The sequence below is a fragment of the Aphidius gifuensis genome, linkage group LG5 (genome assembly GCF_014905175.1).
Source record: "Aphidius gifuensis isolate YNYX2018 linkage group LG5, ASM1490517v1, whole genome shotgun sequence".
NCBI lineage: Eukaryota > Metazoa > Arthropoda > Insecta > Hymenoptera > Braconidae > Aphidius > Aphidius gifuensis.
The window spans coordinates 9,268,546-9,285,896 of NC_057792.1; the positions used below are offsets into that span (position 1 = coordinate 9,268,546).

Below are 17,351 nucleotides of genomic sequence, written 5' to 3' on the forward strand. Positions count from 1 at the left end.
TATATATACAGTATATAGTTTTATATAACTATATATTGTTACATCTAAACTTTGTTCACCAGGTATATACAAATATATGTTATTTAATCATTAAATACTACAATCATATGTGAACGTATGTTATCAAATCTCATTTTACATATGAAATTGTATAAAATAACATAAGATTATATACGATAGTATACAATAATATGCAATCATATATTATTAGATACAATTTCACGTACAATATTTTTTTCCGGGTACATCCATTCTTTAAATCCATTTGCCAATAGCTTTTCAATAAATTACTTATGGCAAATGTATCTAAAGAAAAGATGTAGCCAAATAGATTAATTCGTAATGTAAATTAATTCCTTAGCCATTTGACACAATATTTCTCTAGCCAATTGCTAATAGCTATTGAATTAATTCAGGCCAACATAGGTGTCGAAAGAATGTCATCAAATAAATTAATAAGTAATCTGAAATCAATTCTTTGGTTATTTTTGCCATAATTCTTTGATTTCTTATAGCGAATATTGCTGAGGATTTTAGTCAAAATGGCTCATTATTTTATTTGACTACATTCTTTCGAGCAGTACAATTCACATGGCAAATTTTTTACAATTTAGGGCTATTTTTTGCCGCTGATGGCGCTTGTAAAATTTTTTTCATATAGATTTTACATACAAAAGCTTCACAAGCGCTGACAGTGGAGGAAAAAAGCCCTAAATTGTAATGCCCTGCACCCGTATTCACGGGGCAAAATTGTTCTCATTAGGGCTTTTTTTTCCGCTGATGGCGCTTGACAAAATTTTTTTTATATAAATTTCACATAGAAAAGCTCCACAAACGCCACCATCGGAAAAAAAACGCCCTAATGAGAACATCCTCTGAATACGGGTGCTGCAGTCCAATTCACAGGGCATTACAATTTAGGGCTTTTTTCCTCCACGGGCGGCGTTTGTGAAGCTGTATGTGAAATCTATAGAAAAAAATTTTACAAGTACCATCAGCGGCAAAAAAAACCCTAAATTGTGAAAAATTTGCCCTGTGAATCGGACTCCATAACCAGCAATAATGTTTTAACACAATATTTTTAGAAATAGTTTCGATTCAATTCATGTATCATATTAATTCAAGTCAAACAAAATGGACCTTTTTTCAAATAAAATTATTAATCTGTTATAGAGAATAAAAAAAATACAAAATGGAACAATATTGCAAGTACATATAAAAAATATGTCATCATAATAATAGGTGCTTTCTTTTGTGTATTTATTTTTTTTCACTTTAAGGCGCATGATTAGGCACATACGCATGTCATGCAAACTTGAGGAGGGAACAGTGGCGTCGAACGAATAATTCTTAAAAAATAAGATTCAAAACATGACTGATCCAGCCCCTCATGTCCTACGCTGTTGCAAACTGACTTTTTGTTGACTGCGCATTTAATTGCGCATGCGCAAAAAAAAACAGGAATATAAATAAATACACAAAAGAAAGCACCTAATATGAATACTCGCGACAGCTGATAAGATATGCGCATACGCACTTGCTCTTTTTTGGTTAATAATTTTCAGCTTTTTATTATTTTTTTAATCAATTAATTATTATCAGGCAAATAACGAGGCAATAAAATTTGAAACCAGCAAATCAAACTCTACAAATTAACGATAACAAAAACTTGTGATAATTAATTAGAATTTTCGTTTCGGCTAACTTCCATACTCATTTTCAATAATTGATAACAGTTGAACTATCATATCATCTTCACTATTATCATTTGTTTATTTCTATAGCAAATTTAGACAAATTACTAGTTATTCAAAAGAATTTTCCAAGGTCATGGGGACGTTTCAAAAATCACTCGGAAACTCGGAAGGTCAAGATTGTGATCATAGAAAATTTTTGATATTTTGTTGTGGTAGACATGATTTTTTGTTCATGTATTTTTATAGGCACAAAACAATAAATTATTATTGTTTAATTATTAATAATAATTATAAAAAATACTTTTCACAACTGTAATAAGTAACAAAAGTAAATGGCATATGCAATATGGCTGTTTTTGTTGCTTACAATATCTACAGTAACCTCTAGTTACTTTTAAGTTTATTTTATCTCTATATTTTTTCATCTACTGCGCCGGTCCGGGTTTCCGAGTGATTTTTGGAACGTCCCCCAGGTATTTCACACCCTTTTGGCTAACTGTTTACCACCTCCAAAACCTCAGTTTGTTAGAATCTTCAAGATGGCGGCGATTCAGATTGAATATAGAAAAATTTCGAAAATCCCTATTTACCTTTCTAGATGATTGATCATGAAAGCTTACAATTTTTTGAATAATTATAATTCAATTATAATCGAAAAAAACCTAACGGCTCAAACTCACGACACGCAAAAAGTTTTTACATGGCTGCCATAATTCTAAACATGGCTGCCATAATTCTAAACATGTTTGCCGGAATTTCAAACATGGCGCCTCCGTGATCCATGCTTTCGACACGCGTGATTTAGGGTGCGAACGCACGACACGCAAAAGTTTGCGTTTTATCATGGCTGCCGTAAATCTAAACATGGCTGCCGGAATTTTAAACATGGCGCCTCCGTGATCCAAGCTTTGAACACTAGATACACTACACACACATTACACACAACTACACTTTTCGGTGATATTTTGGTAATATATAGTAATTTCTAGTGATTTAAACGCGCCTGTGAATTTAACCGCTCGACTGATGCCCTGAATACGAAAATAATAATGGCCGACCATTTAGATGGAACTTTTTTGATGGCCGACCAAAAAACTCCAACTTTAAATATTTTGTTCTTAAGATTTATAGTTTTTTGGTCGGCCACCAAAAAATTTCCCTCTAAATGGTCGGCCATTGTTATTTTCGTATTCAGGGCATCATTACTAATCGATTGGGCCTATTTCAAACCGTTATGGAATGAGGTAAGTTCACTTACCTCATTTTTTTTTCTCAGTTTTTTGGTTTTTTGGTCGGCCATCAAAAAAGGCCCCTCTAAATGGTCGGCCATTTTTATTTTCGTATTCAGGGCATCATTACCAATCATTTGGGCCTATTTTCAATCGTTATGGAATGAGGTAAGTTTATTTACCTCATTTTAGCTATTTTTTTGTTAAAACTTGCAGTTTTTTGGTCGGCCATTAAAAAAATTGCCGTCTAAATGGTCGGCCATTTCGTATTCGCCATTGCTCGTTTGGGCATCCAATCGATGCGATGAGTTAAGTTAACTACCTCGCTTGTTAAAACTTGTAGTTTTTTGGTCGGCCATTATTATTTTCTTATTTAGGGCATCATTACCAATCGATTGAGCCTATTTTGAATCATTATGCGATGAGGTACTTACCTCATCCACCTACTTTGACCGTCAGCCACCCCCTGTCGTTTCACCAAAACGGTCGGCCATTGAAGCTGCATATTCACGCATATTGTACTCGTCAAGACACGTCGAATAAACGTTATGCGATGAGGTAAGAAAAAGCACGATAAGGTGCATTCCTTTAATAAAAAATTTTTTTTCGTTTTGCAATTTTGCCCTGTAATACCGGCCAAAATTTTATAGGAAAAAGCTGTTTCTTGTAGCGGCAGTACTGATACATGACATTATTTTTTTTGGCTTCGAATTATTAGATGGATAACTGTTCAATGTTTATATCAAACTGAAATAAATAGAAAATTGACTTGTTGTGATTGTTTGTTATTGTCACATAGGTCGTACCACACATTATCGTAAACTGTAGAGTCTGGAATATGGCATAGAGAATTTTATCACTTTTGTCGTTGTTTCTGTTTCTAGTTTTTAGTCGGTATTACAGGGCGAAATTGCAAAACGAAAAAAAATTTTTTATTAAAGGAATGCACCCAAGGGCTCCCTAACTATATATAAAAAAAATTTTGTCAAGCGCCATCAGCGGAAAAAAAAGCCCTAATGAGAACAATTTCGCCCCGTGAATACGGATGCTGGGGTAAGTTCCAAAACCCATATATGTAATAGTCAGTGTTGGGTAGGTAAGATACCTTGGTATCTTACATGGGTAAGATACCATGTAAGATACTGTATCTTACATCATTGGTTTCATACTCACATTGGTCTTCTTGGCTAATATGATGAAAGAGGTCAACTTGGCAAATAGGTCTCCCAGATTAATATAATACGTTTCTCATGAAGAACGACAGGGAAAATATATTTGTGATATTAAGTGATTATTGAGTTCAATTATCTGTGTGATTATAATCTCATAATTACTGTATTTATTATTTTTTTTTTGCAAGCTAATGAAACTATCTTTTTTCTTGGCATTTCATGATGTTCCTTAGAACTTGTCAAAACCCTCTTTGCCCACATATCATGGCTATTATCTCATTTTTTTATTGTAATTTTTGAGATTATTCAAGCAAAATACACACAATCATTTCTCGTTAGTTGATTTATTAATGAATATTAATAAATTCTTGAAATTACATATTATGTTGGATGTTAACATATTGTTTTTAGGCGCCAAATATGTGTATAATGGCGGATAGGCAAAATGGCGTCAGTAAAATAGTTTAAAAAGTGAAATGTAGAGGCGCTCTTAATGTATGATACATGGCGTATGATAATGGAGATGTATCATAGTGTATGATACAGTGTATGATACTGCTGTATGATACACTAGTATCATACCTAACCAACACTGCCACAAGCCTTTATATCAAACTAAAATAAACAGCACCCGTATTCACGGGGCAAAATCGTTCTCATTAGGGCTTTTTTTTCCGCTGATGGCGCTTGACAAAATTGTTTTTATATAGATATCACATAGAAAAGCTCCACAAACGCCACCAACGGAAAAAAAACGCCCTAATGAGAACATCCTCTGAATACGGGTGCAGCAGTCCAATTCACAGGGCATTACAATTTAGGGCTTTTTTCCTCCACTGGCGGCACTTGTAGAGCTTTTGTATGTGAAATCTATAAAAAAAAAGTTTACTAGCGCCGACACCGGCAAAAAAAAGCCCTAAATTGTAAAAAATTTGCTCTGTGAATTGGACTCAAGAAGACTAGAAATACAGGAGGACTTACTCCCTATCTCGCCTGTATATAAAAACCGTTCCGCTATATGGTCGCCGCATAATTGAGGGGCGCTAGTAGTACCCGGGTAACGTGCGCGACTTGTATCGCTTTTTTTTTACAATGCGCACAATACAAACATACTCTGACAAACACTAATAGAGCATATACACATGATGTTTGTCAGAGTATGTTTGTATTGTGCATATAAAAAAGCACATGCGCCTAACTACACGGCAGACTCATATGCGAGACTTGGTTTAGTAATTCGTCCTCCTGTATTTCTAGTCTTCTTGATTGGACTGCAGAAAATTGACTTAATACTATTCAGAGAGACTTAGTTATTGTAAAAGTTGTAAAAAGAAAAAGTGAGGTTAAACCCAGAGTTGACAGTCTATATTTTTGTTGTTGATATGTCATATATGTAAGTAAAAAAGTAATTAAATTTGGTTCAAAGAGATTTAATAACAGTCCATATATTTTATAGATACTAATTTTAACAATGGGTCGTTCTGAATCTGAAGTTTGGAAACATTTTAATGTTGTTCCAAATCCTGAACGCAAATACAAGACAGGAAGTTGCAAATATTGTGGAAAAAAATATGTTTCAAATGCTGGTAGAATGATGAAGCATCCTGCTCAAGAATGTCAAAATTGTGATGATGAAATTAAAACAAATTTTATGGAAATGATGGTGCCAAAAAATAAACCTGATGTCAGACAATCATCTGAGCAAGTTGTAGCACTCATTACAAAGAAGAAGAACAAAACAACTCAAAACATAGTCTCAATTGACAAGATTATTGATACTAAAATATTATCAGTCTTAATTTTTCTTCCTTTCATTGTTATTAATAAATGTTATATGGAATCTACAGGTCTTGTTAATATTATTATACCCAATCATTATTTTTCATATTTATTTTTATTTTCAATATGTATCATTAAAATTTTTTTTTTTCAACTCTAATTTTATATGGGTTACTCAAATATTATATTTTTTTTGTTTATAACAATTTATTTATTTATATTAATTTATTGTTTATATTATTAATAATCAATTATATTAAACATTGAAATAAGTCTCTGATTTTAGACTTATCACGAAGCTTTAAATTTTGCGCATGCGCGTCGATGCCCCGCCCCCATTTGGTTTTAAACCGGTTATTAACCGTCAAAAAAATAAATAACCGGCTAATTAACAACTCTAATCCAGCACCCGTATTCACGGGGCAAAATTGTTCTCATTAGGGCTTTTTTTTCCGCTGATGGCGCTTGACAAAATTTTTTTTATATAGATTTCACATAGAAAAGCTCCACAAACGCCACCATCGAAAAAAAAACGCCCTAATGAGAACATCCTCTGAATACGGGTGCTGCCTCTAATGTCCTACGCTGTTGCAAACTGACTTTTTGCTGACTGCGCATTCAATTGCGCATGCGCGAAAATAAACACGAGAAAAAATAAATACACAAAAGAAAGCACCTATTGAAACATGGCCGATCCAGCCTCTTATGTCCTACGCTGTTGCAAAGTGACGTTTTGCTGACTGCGCATTCAACTGCGCATGCGCGAAAATAAACAGGAAAAAAAATAAACACCCAAAAGAAAGCACCTACATAATCAGTTGCGACTTGCGGTCTTTTGGATTCAAAAGCATATCTGTTGTTACAACCATTATTTTATACAATTATCTTAGTTATGGTTTGATTGCATTGATTTTTCCGACGCCCCAACTGAGTATTTATATATATTTTATTTTTAAGTTACTCCGTTCTAAATGAATAAATAATAGATTTAATTTGAGACTTGTTAAATTTAAATTAGCCATAAGTATCAAATCTGAATTAATAATTAATGTAATAAATTATTTCATTCGAAATGAAAAAAAAGCTTAATAAAGACTGAATATTTTAAATAGGGCATTACACAAAATAAGTTAAATTTTTTTTATATAAAAAAATACCATAACTGTTGGTTAAAAAAAAAGTATAAGCGTTTATGCAAAATTTAATGGTTTATTTGAAAAATGAATAAGTTTTATAATTATTTACTGGATTTATAAATCGTCAAATACAAAAAAAATTACTTTTAAATTACGAGAATTACTAGAAAATGAAATTTTTTCTGATATAAGTCGAGCGTATAAAAACCGTCCACGATTTTTCTTTATTGACACTTCGGAGAGTATACAGAAATAATGCGCAAGATAGAATTCTTGTAATAGAACTGTAAAAATTGTAGATTGTTATTGCTAAACGTAAACTTTCTATGAAAAAGCTGTATAACATCCTTTCCAGAAAAAGTTGCATCTTCTCTACTTTTTGTGGAACAAAATTAAATATTATCAATTCATCAAGTATTCACTGTTCAATTAGCGTTGTTGCTGCGGAAGTTCTGTCGAACATGCAGGAAAACGGCGTACTTCTCTCTTGATTGAACTAGATGACACTTGTTTAGTCGACAACAGAGATCCAAATAATACATGCTGAATTACAGGAAATTTTGAAAGAACCTGAAAGTATAAGTTTTTGAATAATAGCAAGATTAATCATACTTCTTGTACAACTACATTTATATGATAATCTACAAAAGAATCTAATTAAACTAAAATAATTGACTTTAAATAGTTGAATCAGGAAAAATTTGCCATCGGGCTAGTAATTTAATTATTTATAAACATTGAGTCAAATATCAGATTTTCAAAATTGATTATCCTGTTTAACGAACGGAACATCAAGTGATTCATTTTATTTACTCAACAGATAAAAATATCAAGCAAAAGATTTTAAACTAGCTGTCTATACGTACTATCAGTGTTAGTTATCGATCAAATACCTTTACACGACTAATGAATGGTCAAGTAAAATATTATCGGGGATGGGCTGCATTTGTTTTAAATTAATTGTATAAATAATTACCTCAGCTTTATACATTTTTATAAGACCTGCATTTACTTTCGACCAAGATGTTACTGCACTGATGTTCCAGAGTTGATTCGAATGTTCAGCGAACGGACCAACTTTTACCTATCATTGAAATAAAAATAATGAATCAATTCAAAATCTTGGATTATTCATTTTTAATCGTTTTTTTTCTTTAAATTGGGCATCTGTCTGATAAAGAACATCTAGTAGGTATACCATCAACATAGGTATATTTTATATATTTCAAGATTTTGGTTCGAAAAAGTGCAATTTAAGTCTTACAAAAAAGTGTATTTTAGAGTTCATTTTCGATTAATTAAATCCAGCTTTTTTTTTATTTAAGGTTGATTCCAAGCGGCATACACGTATTAATTTTTTGAGGTTTGACGGGGCGTATACAATAACGCCTCATTTTGTCCCCAGGCCCCAAAAATTTTGTGGCGCTAGTTCTACACGCACAAAGCAAAAAAAATTTCACTGTTTGAAAGTTAATTATCTTTTAAAATTCGGAGAAAAAATTGAAATTTTTATAACGTATTCGGCTTTTAGAGCACTACACTTTGATAGTGAAATGAAGAAAATTCCGTAGAAAAGAAACTAGTAAAAGATAAAAGTTTGAGATGTCACTTTTATCCCTGTGTATAAAAGTTGTTAACTTTGGCACTCATTAATAGCCAAAAAAAAAATCTTGCAGAAATTCAATTATTCAGAACCAGCCTTAAGACAAGTAGACGAATTGAAACAATGAAAAGTCATGATTTTCTAATTATTTATCATTATTGTAAATTTTTTTTTTTTCAATTTTTGAGATAAGTTACGATTCTCTGACTGTAAAGTTGCACTGCGCTTTTTTTTTCAACATTTAATAAATATTTGATTCAAAAAGAAATTTGTATCATACTTGTTCAAACCACAATTATGAACTACTCGTTTTTTTTGCTTCACTTGACTTTTTTTGTAAATCACGTCAATATAGAAATTAACACACCTTTGAAATGAATTCGATGCAATCAAGAAACATGAACTGTCCTCGAAACTTATCAATAATTCCTGGATCGAGAAATTTTGGAGGTTCGATATAGGGATGACCTGTAAGCCGGTAATTTTTTAAATAGTCATCATATATTTGACATTATTTATTCATTACTCACCAATAAGTTGTGCACTACCCCACACAAACGGTACAAACTGATAATCGTCTAAGCTCCAAACGCCATGACTCCCCGCTGGCTCCATGCGATAAACTAGCTGAAGTCGGCGCACAAGTTTCAAATATTGATTAAAGACTTTGGTAACAACTGCAATTTGATCATCTAATTTGTACGCTCCAATTTTAAACATACAACACAGGAACATAATAAATGCCATTTCATGACCAGTTCCATAATCAATACGTGTTGAATTACCGAATCCTTCACATAGATACTGAACTAGTTCTGGTACTGCCTGGTGCAAATCCTCTGGTAATACTTGTTTCAATTCTTGATCACCACACTTGAGATGTTGAAGTGACAAAATAGTCTTTTTTATTTGAAATACAATTACAAAAAAATATCGGTCATACCTTTTGCAGTCGTTGTAGCCATTCTTTGAATGATTTGTTTCCGAATCTTTGAGGCTGCTCCACCGGCGGAATTTCTGTTATCCATTGATCAAACTTTGTTAACATCGAAATTGTTTTCAGAATCGCTGGTGATTGTGAACATTCTGCGTTTAATGTTTGTTTTTGAACGGCTTCGTTTAAAGCCAAAATGAAACCGAAATATTCCTAAAAAATTCATGTGTTTTAATTTATACCGTAGGTTAAAGATCCTATAAAAACACAAAAAAAAAAACGCATATCAAATCATTTATACACAGAATTAAACATGTACTTACACAATAAGCCTCAGATTTTTCCCAAATAACCATGTCTTCTGGATTTTTAATAACTTTTTTGGCAATCATAAACTGATGATTCCTACCTAACAACATGATTTGATAAAAAAACGTTTTTAATAAAATGAATTGGTAGATAAATTTAGTATAATTATTATCTACTGTTATTGTCTGTTAAAGAAAAACTTACCTACTATCCCAGAGACATTCATTGCCGCTGACATATGCATTGTTATACCTGACATATGTATATTGTATATTTGTATTGGTATCAATTATCACATTCTCTATATATGTCTGATATATATATTTAACAAATAAAATACTTGTACTAACATATATCAAGCAATGACAGCTAATTGTCGAGTCGACAGTCGGTAAGAATGTTCAAAAATGGCGTCTCAGGTATCTTACAGTTTCTTACAGTATCTTACAGTATCTTACTGTAAGTGTAAGAAACCTCAAAAATCGACCATTTACCCACCACTGGTAAAATCTATATAAAAAAAATTTTATAAGCGCCATCAGTGGCAAAAAAAGCCCTAAATTGTATAAAGTTTGCCCTGTGAATACGGGTGCCGAACAAAATCATACCCTATGCGCAATATAGAAGTATTAAATATATTGGTAATTCGATGATTTTCGGGGTATCATACAATCATACGTATGATACGTATCATACTACATAAAGTGTATGATAGTTGGAAGTGCCCTCTTTTTTTATAAAATGAACTAAATGATTTATGAAATTCTCACTCACACCACTGTACACAGCTGTCGAACTGTTTTTTTTTATTACACGATAAATAATAAATAAATTCATCAACGTGTATAAAAAATTTTATTAGAATTAAAACATTATACGAGAAAATAATTTAACAGTTAATATTATGACTTCTTTAAAAAATTGGCTCATGAGTTCGCCTGGAATATATTGAAATTCAAATATGCTAATATGATGAAAGAGGTCAACTTGGCAAATAGGTCTCCGAGATTAATATATAAGATGTGTTCGTTCACTTTTCACACCGAGCGTATGCACGGAGCGTATGCAAGGAAGCGCTAGCGTTTTGCGGTCATTTGAAGAAACTTTAGTAAGAAAATTTACTATTTATTTATTGCTATTCGTTTTTTCTAGAGCTGTTAATTAGCCGGCTATTTATTTTTTTGACGGTTAATAACTGTTATTAACGGTTAATAACCGGTTTAAAACCGAACGGGGGCGGGGCATCGACACACACAATTAATTATTAATAATAAAAACAATAAATTATTATAAATAAATAAATTGTTATAAACAAACAAAATATAATATTTGAGTTATTTATATTAAATTTGGGTTAAAAAAAAATTTTAATGATACATACTAAAAATAAAAATAAATATAAAAAACAATGATGATTGAGAATAATAATATTAGCGATACCTGTAGATTCCATATATTATATTTATTAGTAACAATGAATGGAAGAAAAATTGAGACTAATAATATTTTTAATATTATACAATAATATTGTAACAAGTAGAATAATACAAATTTAGAAATATACCATATGTTAACGTTTTTTATATTTTTTTATGCCACGAACTTGTTGAAAACTAATAAAGCTTTTTATTTTCATTGTGACATTAGTTTGTCAATAATTTGCACTTGCAATTTGTCCTTAAAAAAAATAAATTAAAAGGAAAAAACAAAAAAATAAGCAATTTTTTCATGAGAAAAAAAAGAAAAAAAAAAAGGACAAACTCAACCAAAAACTAGATATGTTTTCAAATTTTATATGATTAATTTTTGGTGTACTTTGAACTTTGAAATTTAATACTTGTAACCCTTTTTTAAGTACAATAATGTTAATTTAAGCTCTGGCATATATTGCTCGTGCACAAGAAGCATTCAATTTATCATGATTTTCTTTGGACATTTTAGTATCAATAAACTTGTCAATTGAGCTTTTGTTTTGAGTTGTTTTGTTCGTTGTAGTTAGTGCTACAACTTGCTCAGATGATTGTCTGACATCAAGTTTATTTTTTGGCTCAATCATTTTTATAAAATTTGTTTAAATTTCATCATCACAATTTTGACATTCTTGAGCAAGATGCTTCATCATTCTACCAGCATTTGAAACATATTTTTCTCCACAATATTTAAAACTTCCTGTCTTGTATTTGCATTCAGGATTTGCAACAACATTAAAATGTTTCCAAACCTCAGATTCAGAACGACCCATTGTTAAAATTGGTATCTATAAAATATATTGACTGTTATTAAATCTCTTTGGACTAAATTTAATTACTTTTTTTACTTACATATATGACACATCAACAACAAAAATGTAGACTGTCAACTCTGGGTTTAACCTCACTTTTCCTTTTTACAATAATCAAGTCTCTCTGGACTGAATATGACATACCCATCAACTGCAAATTATAATATTAATTGTTATATAATTATTTGAAATTTATCACTGATAATACTTATTTTTTAGAAAAATGTTTAAAAAAATATTAATAACAATATAAAAATAAAAGTTGTTATGATGTTTTCCTTTTTCACTGTCTTTTTTTATTCACAAATTTTTCAGTTGACACTACGATTGAATTTTTGTTAACACAATTTAATTATTCATATTTTTTTGACATCAAATAAATAATATTTAATGTTAATATTATTTATAATAAATTAATATTTTCATTGTTGAAAATTTAATAAATAATACGTACGCAGTATAAAGTACGCGCAGCTTTTTGTGCGCAAGCTCCTCCCTTTTTTGGTTAAAAACCAAAAAATTTTTAACCGCCTGTTATTAACCGGTTATTAATCGGTTAATAACCGCGGTTATTAACCGACTCACAGCTCTAGTTTTTTCCAGTTCTTTCGCTCTCTTTCATTATTATTAATTGGTAATTTGTTCTTGCGTCTGAGAAAAAATTATTAAATTAACAAAATAAACACAATGACTGAAAATAACGCATGTTTTAGTAAATTTTAGTTACTAAAGTTTCTTCAAATGACCGCAAAACGCTAGCGCTTCCATGCATACGCTCCGTGCATACGCTCGGTGTGAATAGTGAACGAACACACCTAATACGTTTCTCATGAAGAATGACAGGGAAAACATATTTGTGATATTGAGTGATGTTAAATTATCTGTGTGATTATAATCTCATAATTACTGTATTTATTATTTTTTTTTTGCAAGCTAATGAAACTATCTTTTTTCCTGGCATATCATGTCTATTATCTCATTGTTTTATTGTAATTTTTGAGATGATTCAAATGAAATACATACAATCATTTTTCGTTAGTTGATTTATTAATGAATATTAATAAATTTTTGAGATTACATATTATGTTGGATGTTGACATATTGTTTTTGGGCGCCAAATATGTGTATAATGGCGGATAGGCAAAATGGCGTCAGTAAAATAGTTTAAAAAGTGATATGTAGAGGCGCTCTTAATGTATGATACATGGCGTATGATAATGGAGATGTATCATACTATATGTTCTCATTAGAGCGTTTTTTTCCGATGGTGGCGTTTGTGGAGCTTTTCTATATGAAATCTATATAAAAAAATGATCATACAGTTGCTGAAGCAACTGTGCCTTCCCTTCGGGGGGAATTTTAATTTCTTCTTTAATATATATCGAAATTCGTGACTACAAATTTATTTCATTCTCTATCGTTACAATGATTATTGTTATAACTAAAATTTATTTAATTTTCATTCATTTTGCTTGTTCTTTCTAATGGGTCATCTCCATGTCCAGAATCGCTTTCTTCTAACCTTTTAAACTCTCTGTTTTTATTCATTTTGTTGTACTATGATTTTGGCCTGTCAATGCTCAATATTTTTACAAAATTGTCGAGTTCGATTGTATTTATTTTATTTACTTTTTTCTCTCGGTTGAATCAGGATTTAACGTTTTACTTGTTGCTGAAGTCGTCATTATATTTTTTAATTTTTTTATATTTATTTATTTTCAATTCCTTTAATTATATAAGGAAATATATTTTCTTTGGTGAATTTATTATCTTTATTTAGTTTAATTAAACTTTTTTTCATTTAAATTTTATTTTACTTCATAATCACTGTCGTCTGCTAATGTTATTGTTCTTTATTTTAATAACCGTCCTGACATTGCATATATAAATTCCACTTTATTTATTGCTATTATGATTGCGATGATATCAAAATAATGTCATTATTATTATTATTGAATAGTTTTCTTTTTTTTTTTTTTCGCTAAAATTATTTTGCCTGCAAATGAATTAATTGGTAGATGTACAATTTCTCGTATTTTTTTAAACTCGAAATTAATTTTTGGTGTATTTTCATTTTCCTCATCGTCATCGAATTTTATATTAGCTTCTACTGGTATCATTATTTCTTTATTATTTATTGATGTGTATTGTTCATTAATTTTTCTCACTTATCCTCCAGTGATCGTATATATTTTGTTTAACTTGAATATTTAATAATTTATCATGTTTATAATTTTTTTAAAAATCTTTTTGTTGAAAAATTATGTTGAAAAATATGATTTTTCCATGATATTTTGCTATACTTTTCTTTTTTGTTTACTCATATTTTCCTAATATTTTCCTATAATTATCGTATTTTTCTTTATATTCAGTCACTTTTCTATATTTTTCTTTATATTTACTGATATTTTCCCATATTTATTTTTTTTTTCTTTATATTCAGTGACTTTTCTATATCTTCCTTTATATTTACTGATATTTTCCCATATTTATCGTTTTTTTCTTCATATTCAGTCACTTTTCTATATTTTCCTTTATATTTACCGATTTTTCTTTGATATTTTCCTATATTCTCCTTTATATTTACTGATATTTTCCCATATTTATCGTTTTTTTCTTCATATTCAGTCACTTTTCTATATTTTTCTTTATATTTACTGATATTTTCCCACATTTATCTTTTTTTTCTTTATATTCAGTGACTTTCCTATATTTTTCTTTATATTTTCCATATATATCGTATTGGTTAAGATTAAGGGACTTAGAAAATTTTTTGGGGGGGTGTCTACCATGGTTGAGATTAAAGGACTTAGAAAATTTTTTAGTGGCGGTGTCTACCATGGCGGGGGGGGGGGGGGCAGAAGAAAAGCGAAAACAATAGGAAATTAAAATTCCCTAAAAAATTTTGTCAAGCGCCATCAGCGGAAAAAAAAGCCCTAATGAGAACAATTTTGCCCCGTGAATACGGGTGCAGTTTTATTATATTTCAGTGGGTTGAACAAGATTTATCAACCGTCAACTAATGATTAGTTCTGATTTGGTTATTTTTAGGTTTAAAAAGGGTTTGTTCTCGGTTTTTTTTGCGCACATTCCAACCTTTTCCGAGTCCTTTAACTTCCACTCATATCATTTTTTAATTGAAGGCATATTTTTTTAGAAAAGTCCATTGTCAGAATAAAATGGAACAGCCCGTATAAATATCATTTTATACAGATTCATATCATCTAATCAATAATTATTTCAAATTTCAGTAGGAAAAAGTCGGGGAAATTTTGAGAAATATTTTCACCATGGTATGTAAGAATATTGTTGCATCAATTCCGCATTGAGTGCGTGAGGCCTCTGTGCAAATTTATTTTCACGGGGTTGTCATTTAAATTCCGCGTTAAAGAATTAATGTGAATAACCGCATAATTTTTTTAGCTCAATTAATGAATGCGTCAATTTTTTAACATTTTAAATATATTTTCATATATTTACTTCTTGATTCATTTAATTCATTAATAAAAAAATCTTTTTTTCTTTGATTATTGAAGGTCATTCTGAATGAGAATGAAATTTTTTTTACTTTTATGTTAATGTGTGATGGCTCAGGGGATAACACACTGGCATTCAGAATATAAGTTTAGATAGGTTGAGGTAGGTGTACGTTTCAATCGCGATCTGTCACTAATTGTGAATGAGTATATTAATTAAGAGGTGATACTAGAAAGACAAGAAGAAAATATATTTTTGACAAATGTAATTAAGTCTAAATTATTGAAAAAAAAAATTTTTAACTTGACCCCACCTGGTTTTTTCCGAATAAAATTTCAGTATTCAAGACATATATTTTGCATCAGGTGGGGTCAAGTGTACAATTTTTTTTTCAATAGTTTAGACTTAATTACATTCGTCAAAAATATATTTTCTTCTTGTCTTTCTGGTATCATCTCTTAATAAATATACTCACAATTAGTGACAATTTCGAATACTTAATACTTTTTTTGTAATACGTTACGCCTCCGCGGGCTAAAATCAAAGTGAGAAACATTAAAAAATCAACGATAAAAAATATTTTGATGAATTTATAGAGAATAAAAATATCCCTTAGGTTTATCCAATTTTTTTTTTTAATTCAATTGATATTATTTATTAATAATAAAGTTTATTTAATTTATTTTAATGATTTTATTTTCGAGGTGGAAATAAATATTACAATTCAGGGGTACGTTCCAAAACCTCCGTTCGGTTCGGTATATCAAGATGGCGGATTTTAGTACCTATCTTAATTGCTGGGTAGAATCGTCGCCATCTTGATATACCGAACCGAACGGAGGTTTTGGAACGTACCCCAGCGTTTCTGACAGCCAAGTTGCCATAATATTTCTCACCATAAAAAAAGTCCCTAAAAAAAAATATTCAAAAATAAATGAAACTTCAAAAACTCAGTCAATAAAAAAGAGATACCAGTAATATATCCACGGAGAAATATTTTCGGTAACTTTTACTTATATTTTAGTACTTGAGGAATCCAATTATTATTTGGCAACTTTCATTCCTTAGAACATTTTTCCCATAGCTTTTTAATTTTTTGAAGGACAAAAAGCTATGGGAAAAATGTTCTATGGAATAGAAGTTGCCAAATGTTAATTTTTAAAAAATTAATTTCTCGATAGAAATTATCATTTGGCAACTTCTATTCTTTAGAACATTTTTCCTATAGCTTTTTGTCCTTCAAAAAATTAAAAAGCTATAGGAAAAATGTTCTATGGAATAGAAGTTGCCAAATGTTAATTTTTAAAAAATTAATTTCTCGATAGAAATTATCATTTGGCAACTTCCATTCGATAGAATTTTTTTCCCATAGCTTTTTGTCTTTTAAAAATTAAAAAGCTATGGGAAAAATATTCTAAGGAATGGAAGTTGCCAAATGTTAATTTTTAAAAAATTAATTTCTCCATAGAAATTATTATTTGGTAACTTCCATTCCATAGAACTTTTTTCCCATAGCTATTTGTCTTTTAAAAAATTAAAAAGCTATGGGAAAAATATTTTAAGGAATGGAAGTTGCCAAATGTTAATTTAAAAAAAATTAATTTCTCCATAGAAATTATTATTTGGCAACTTCCATTCCATAGAACTTTTTTCCCATAGCTATTTGTCTTTTAAAAAATTAAAAAGCTATGGGAAAAATATTTTAAGGAATGGAAATCGCCAAATAATAATTTT

General features: G+C 30.1%; 1 protein-coding gene and 1 long non-coding RNA gene across 2 annotated transcripts; both read right to left on the reverse strand.

Moving 5' to 3' along the window:
* Positions 1-5,976: 5,976 nt before the first annotated feature.
* On the reverse strand, positions 5,977-10,255 carry LOC122857545 (serine/threonine-protein phosphatase 2A activator-like). The gene is made up of 7 exons (XM_044159791.1): positions 10,064-10,255; positions 9,874-9,959; positions 9,560-9,763; positions 9,147-9,489; positions 8,984-9,084; positions 7,990-8,097; positions 5,977-7,583 (listed from the first exon to the last, which is right to left on the reverse strand). Exons 1-7 carry the CDS (start codon positions 10,116-10,118, stop codon positions 7,443-7,445), a joined length of 1,038 nt encoding a protein of 345 aa, XP_044015726.1. The 5' UTR covers positions 10,119-10,255; the 3' UTR covers positions 5,977-7,442.
* Positions 10,256-11,433: 1,178 nt separating this feature from the next.
* Positions 11,434-12,627, reverse strand: LOC122857567. The gene is made up of 3 exons (XR_006374221.1): positions 12,595-12,627; positions 12,181-12,291; positions 11,434-12,116 (listed from the first exon to the last, which is right to left on the reverse strand). It is a non-coding gene; the product is annotated as an uncharacterized LOC122857567 (long non-coding RNA).
* Between the last annotated feature and the right edge of the window lie 4,724 nt (positions 12,628-17,351).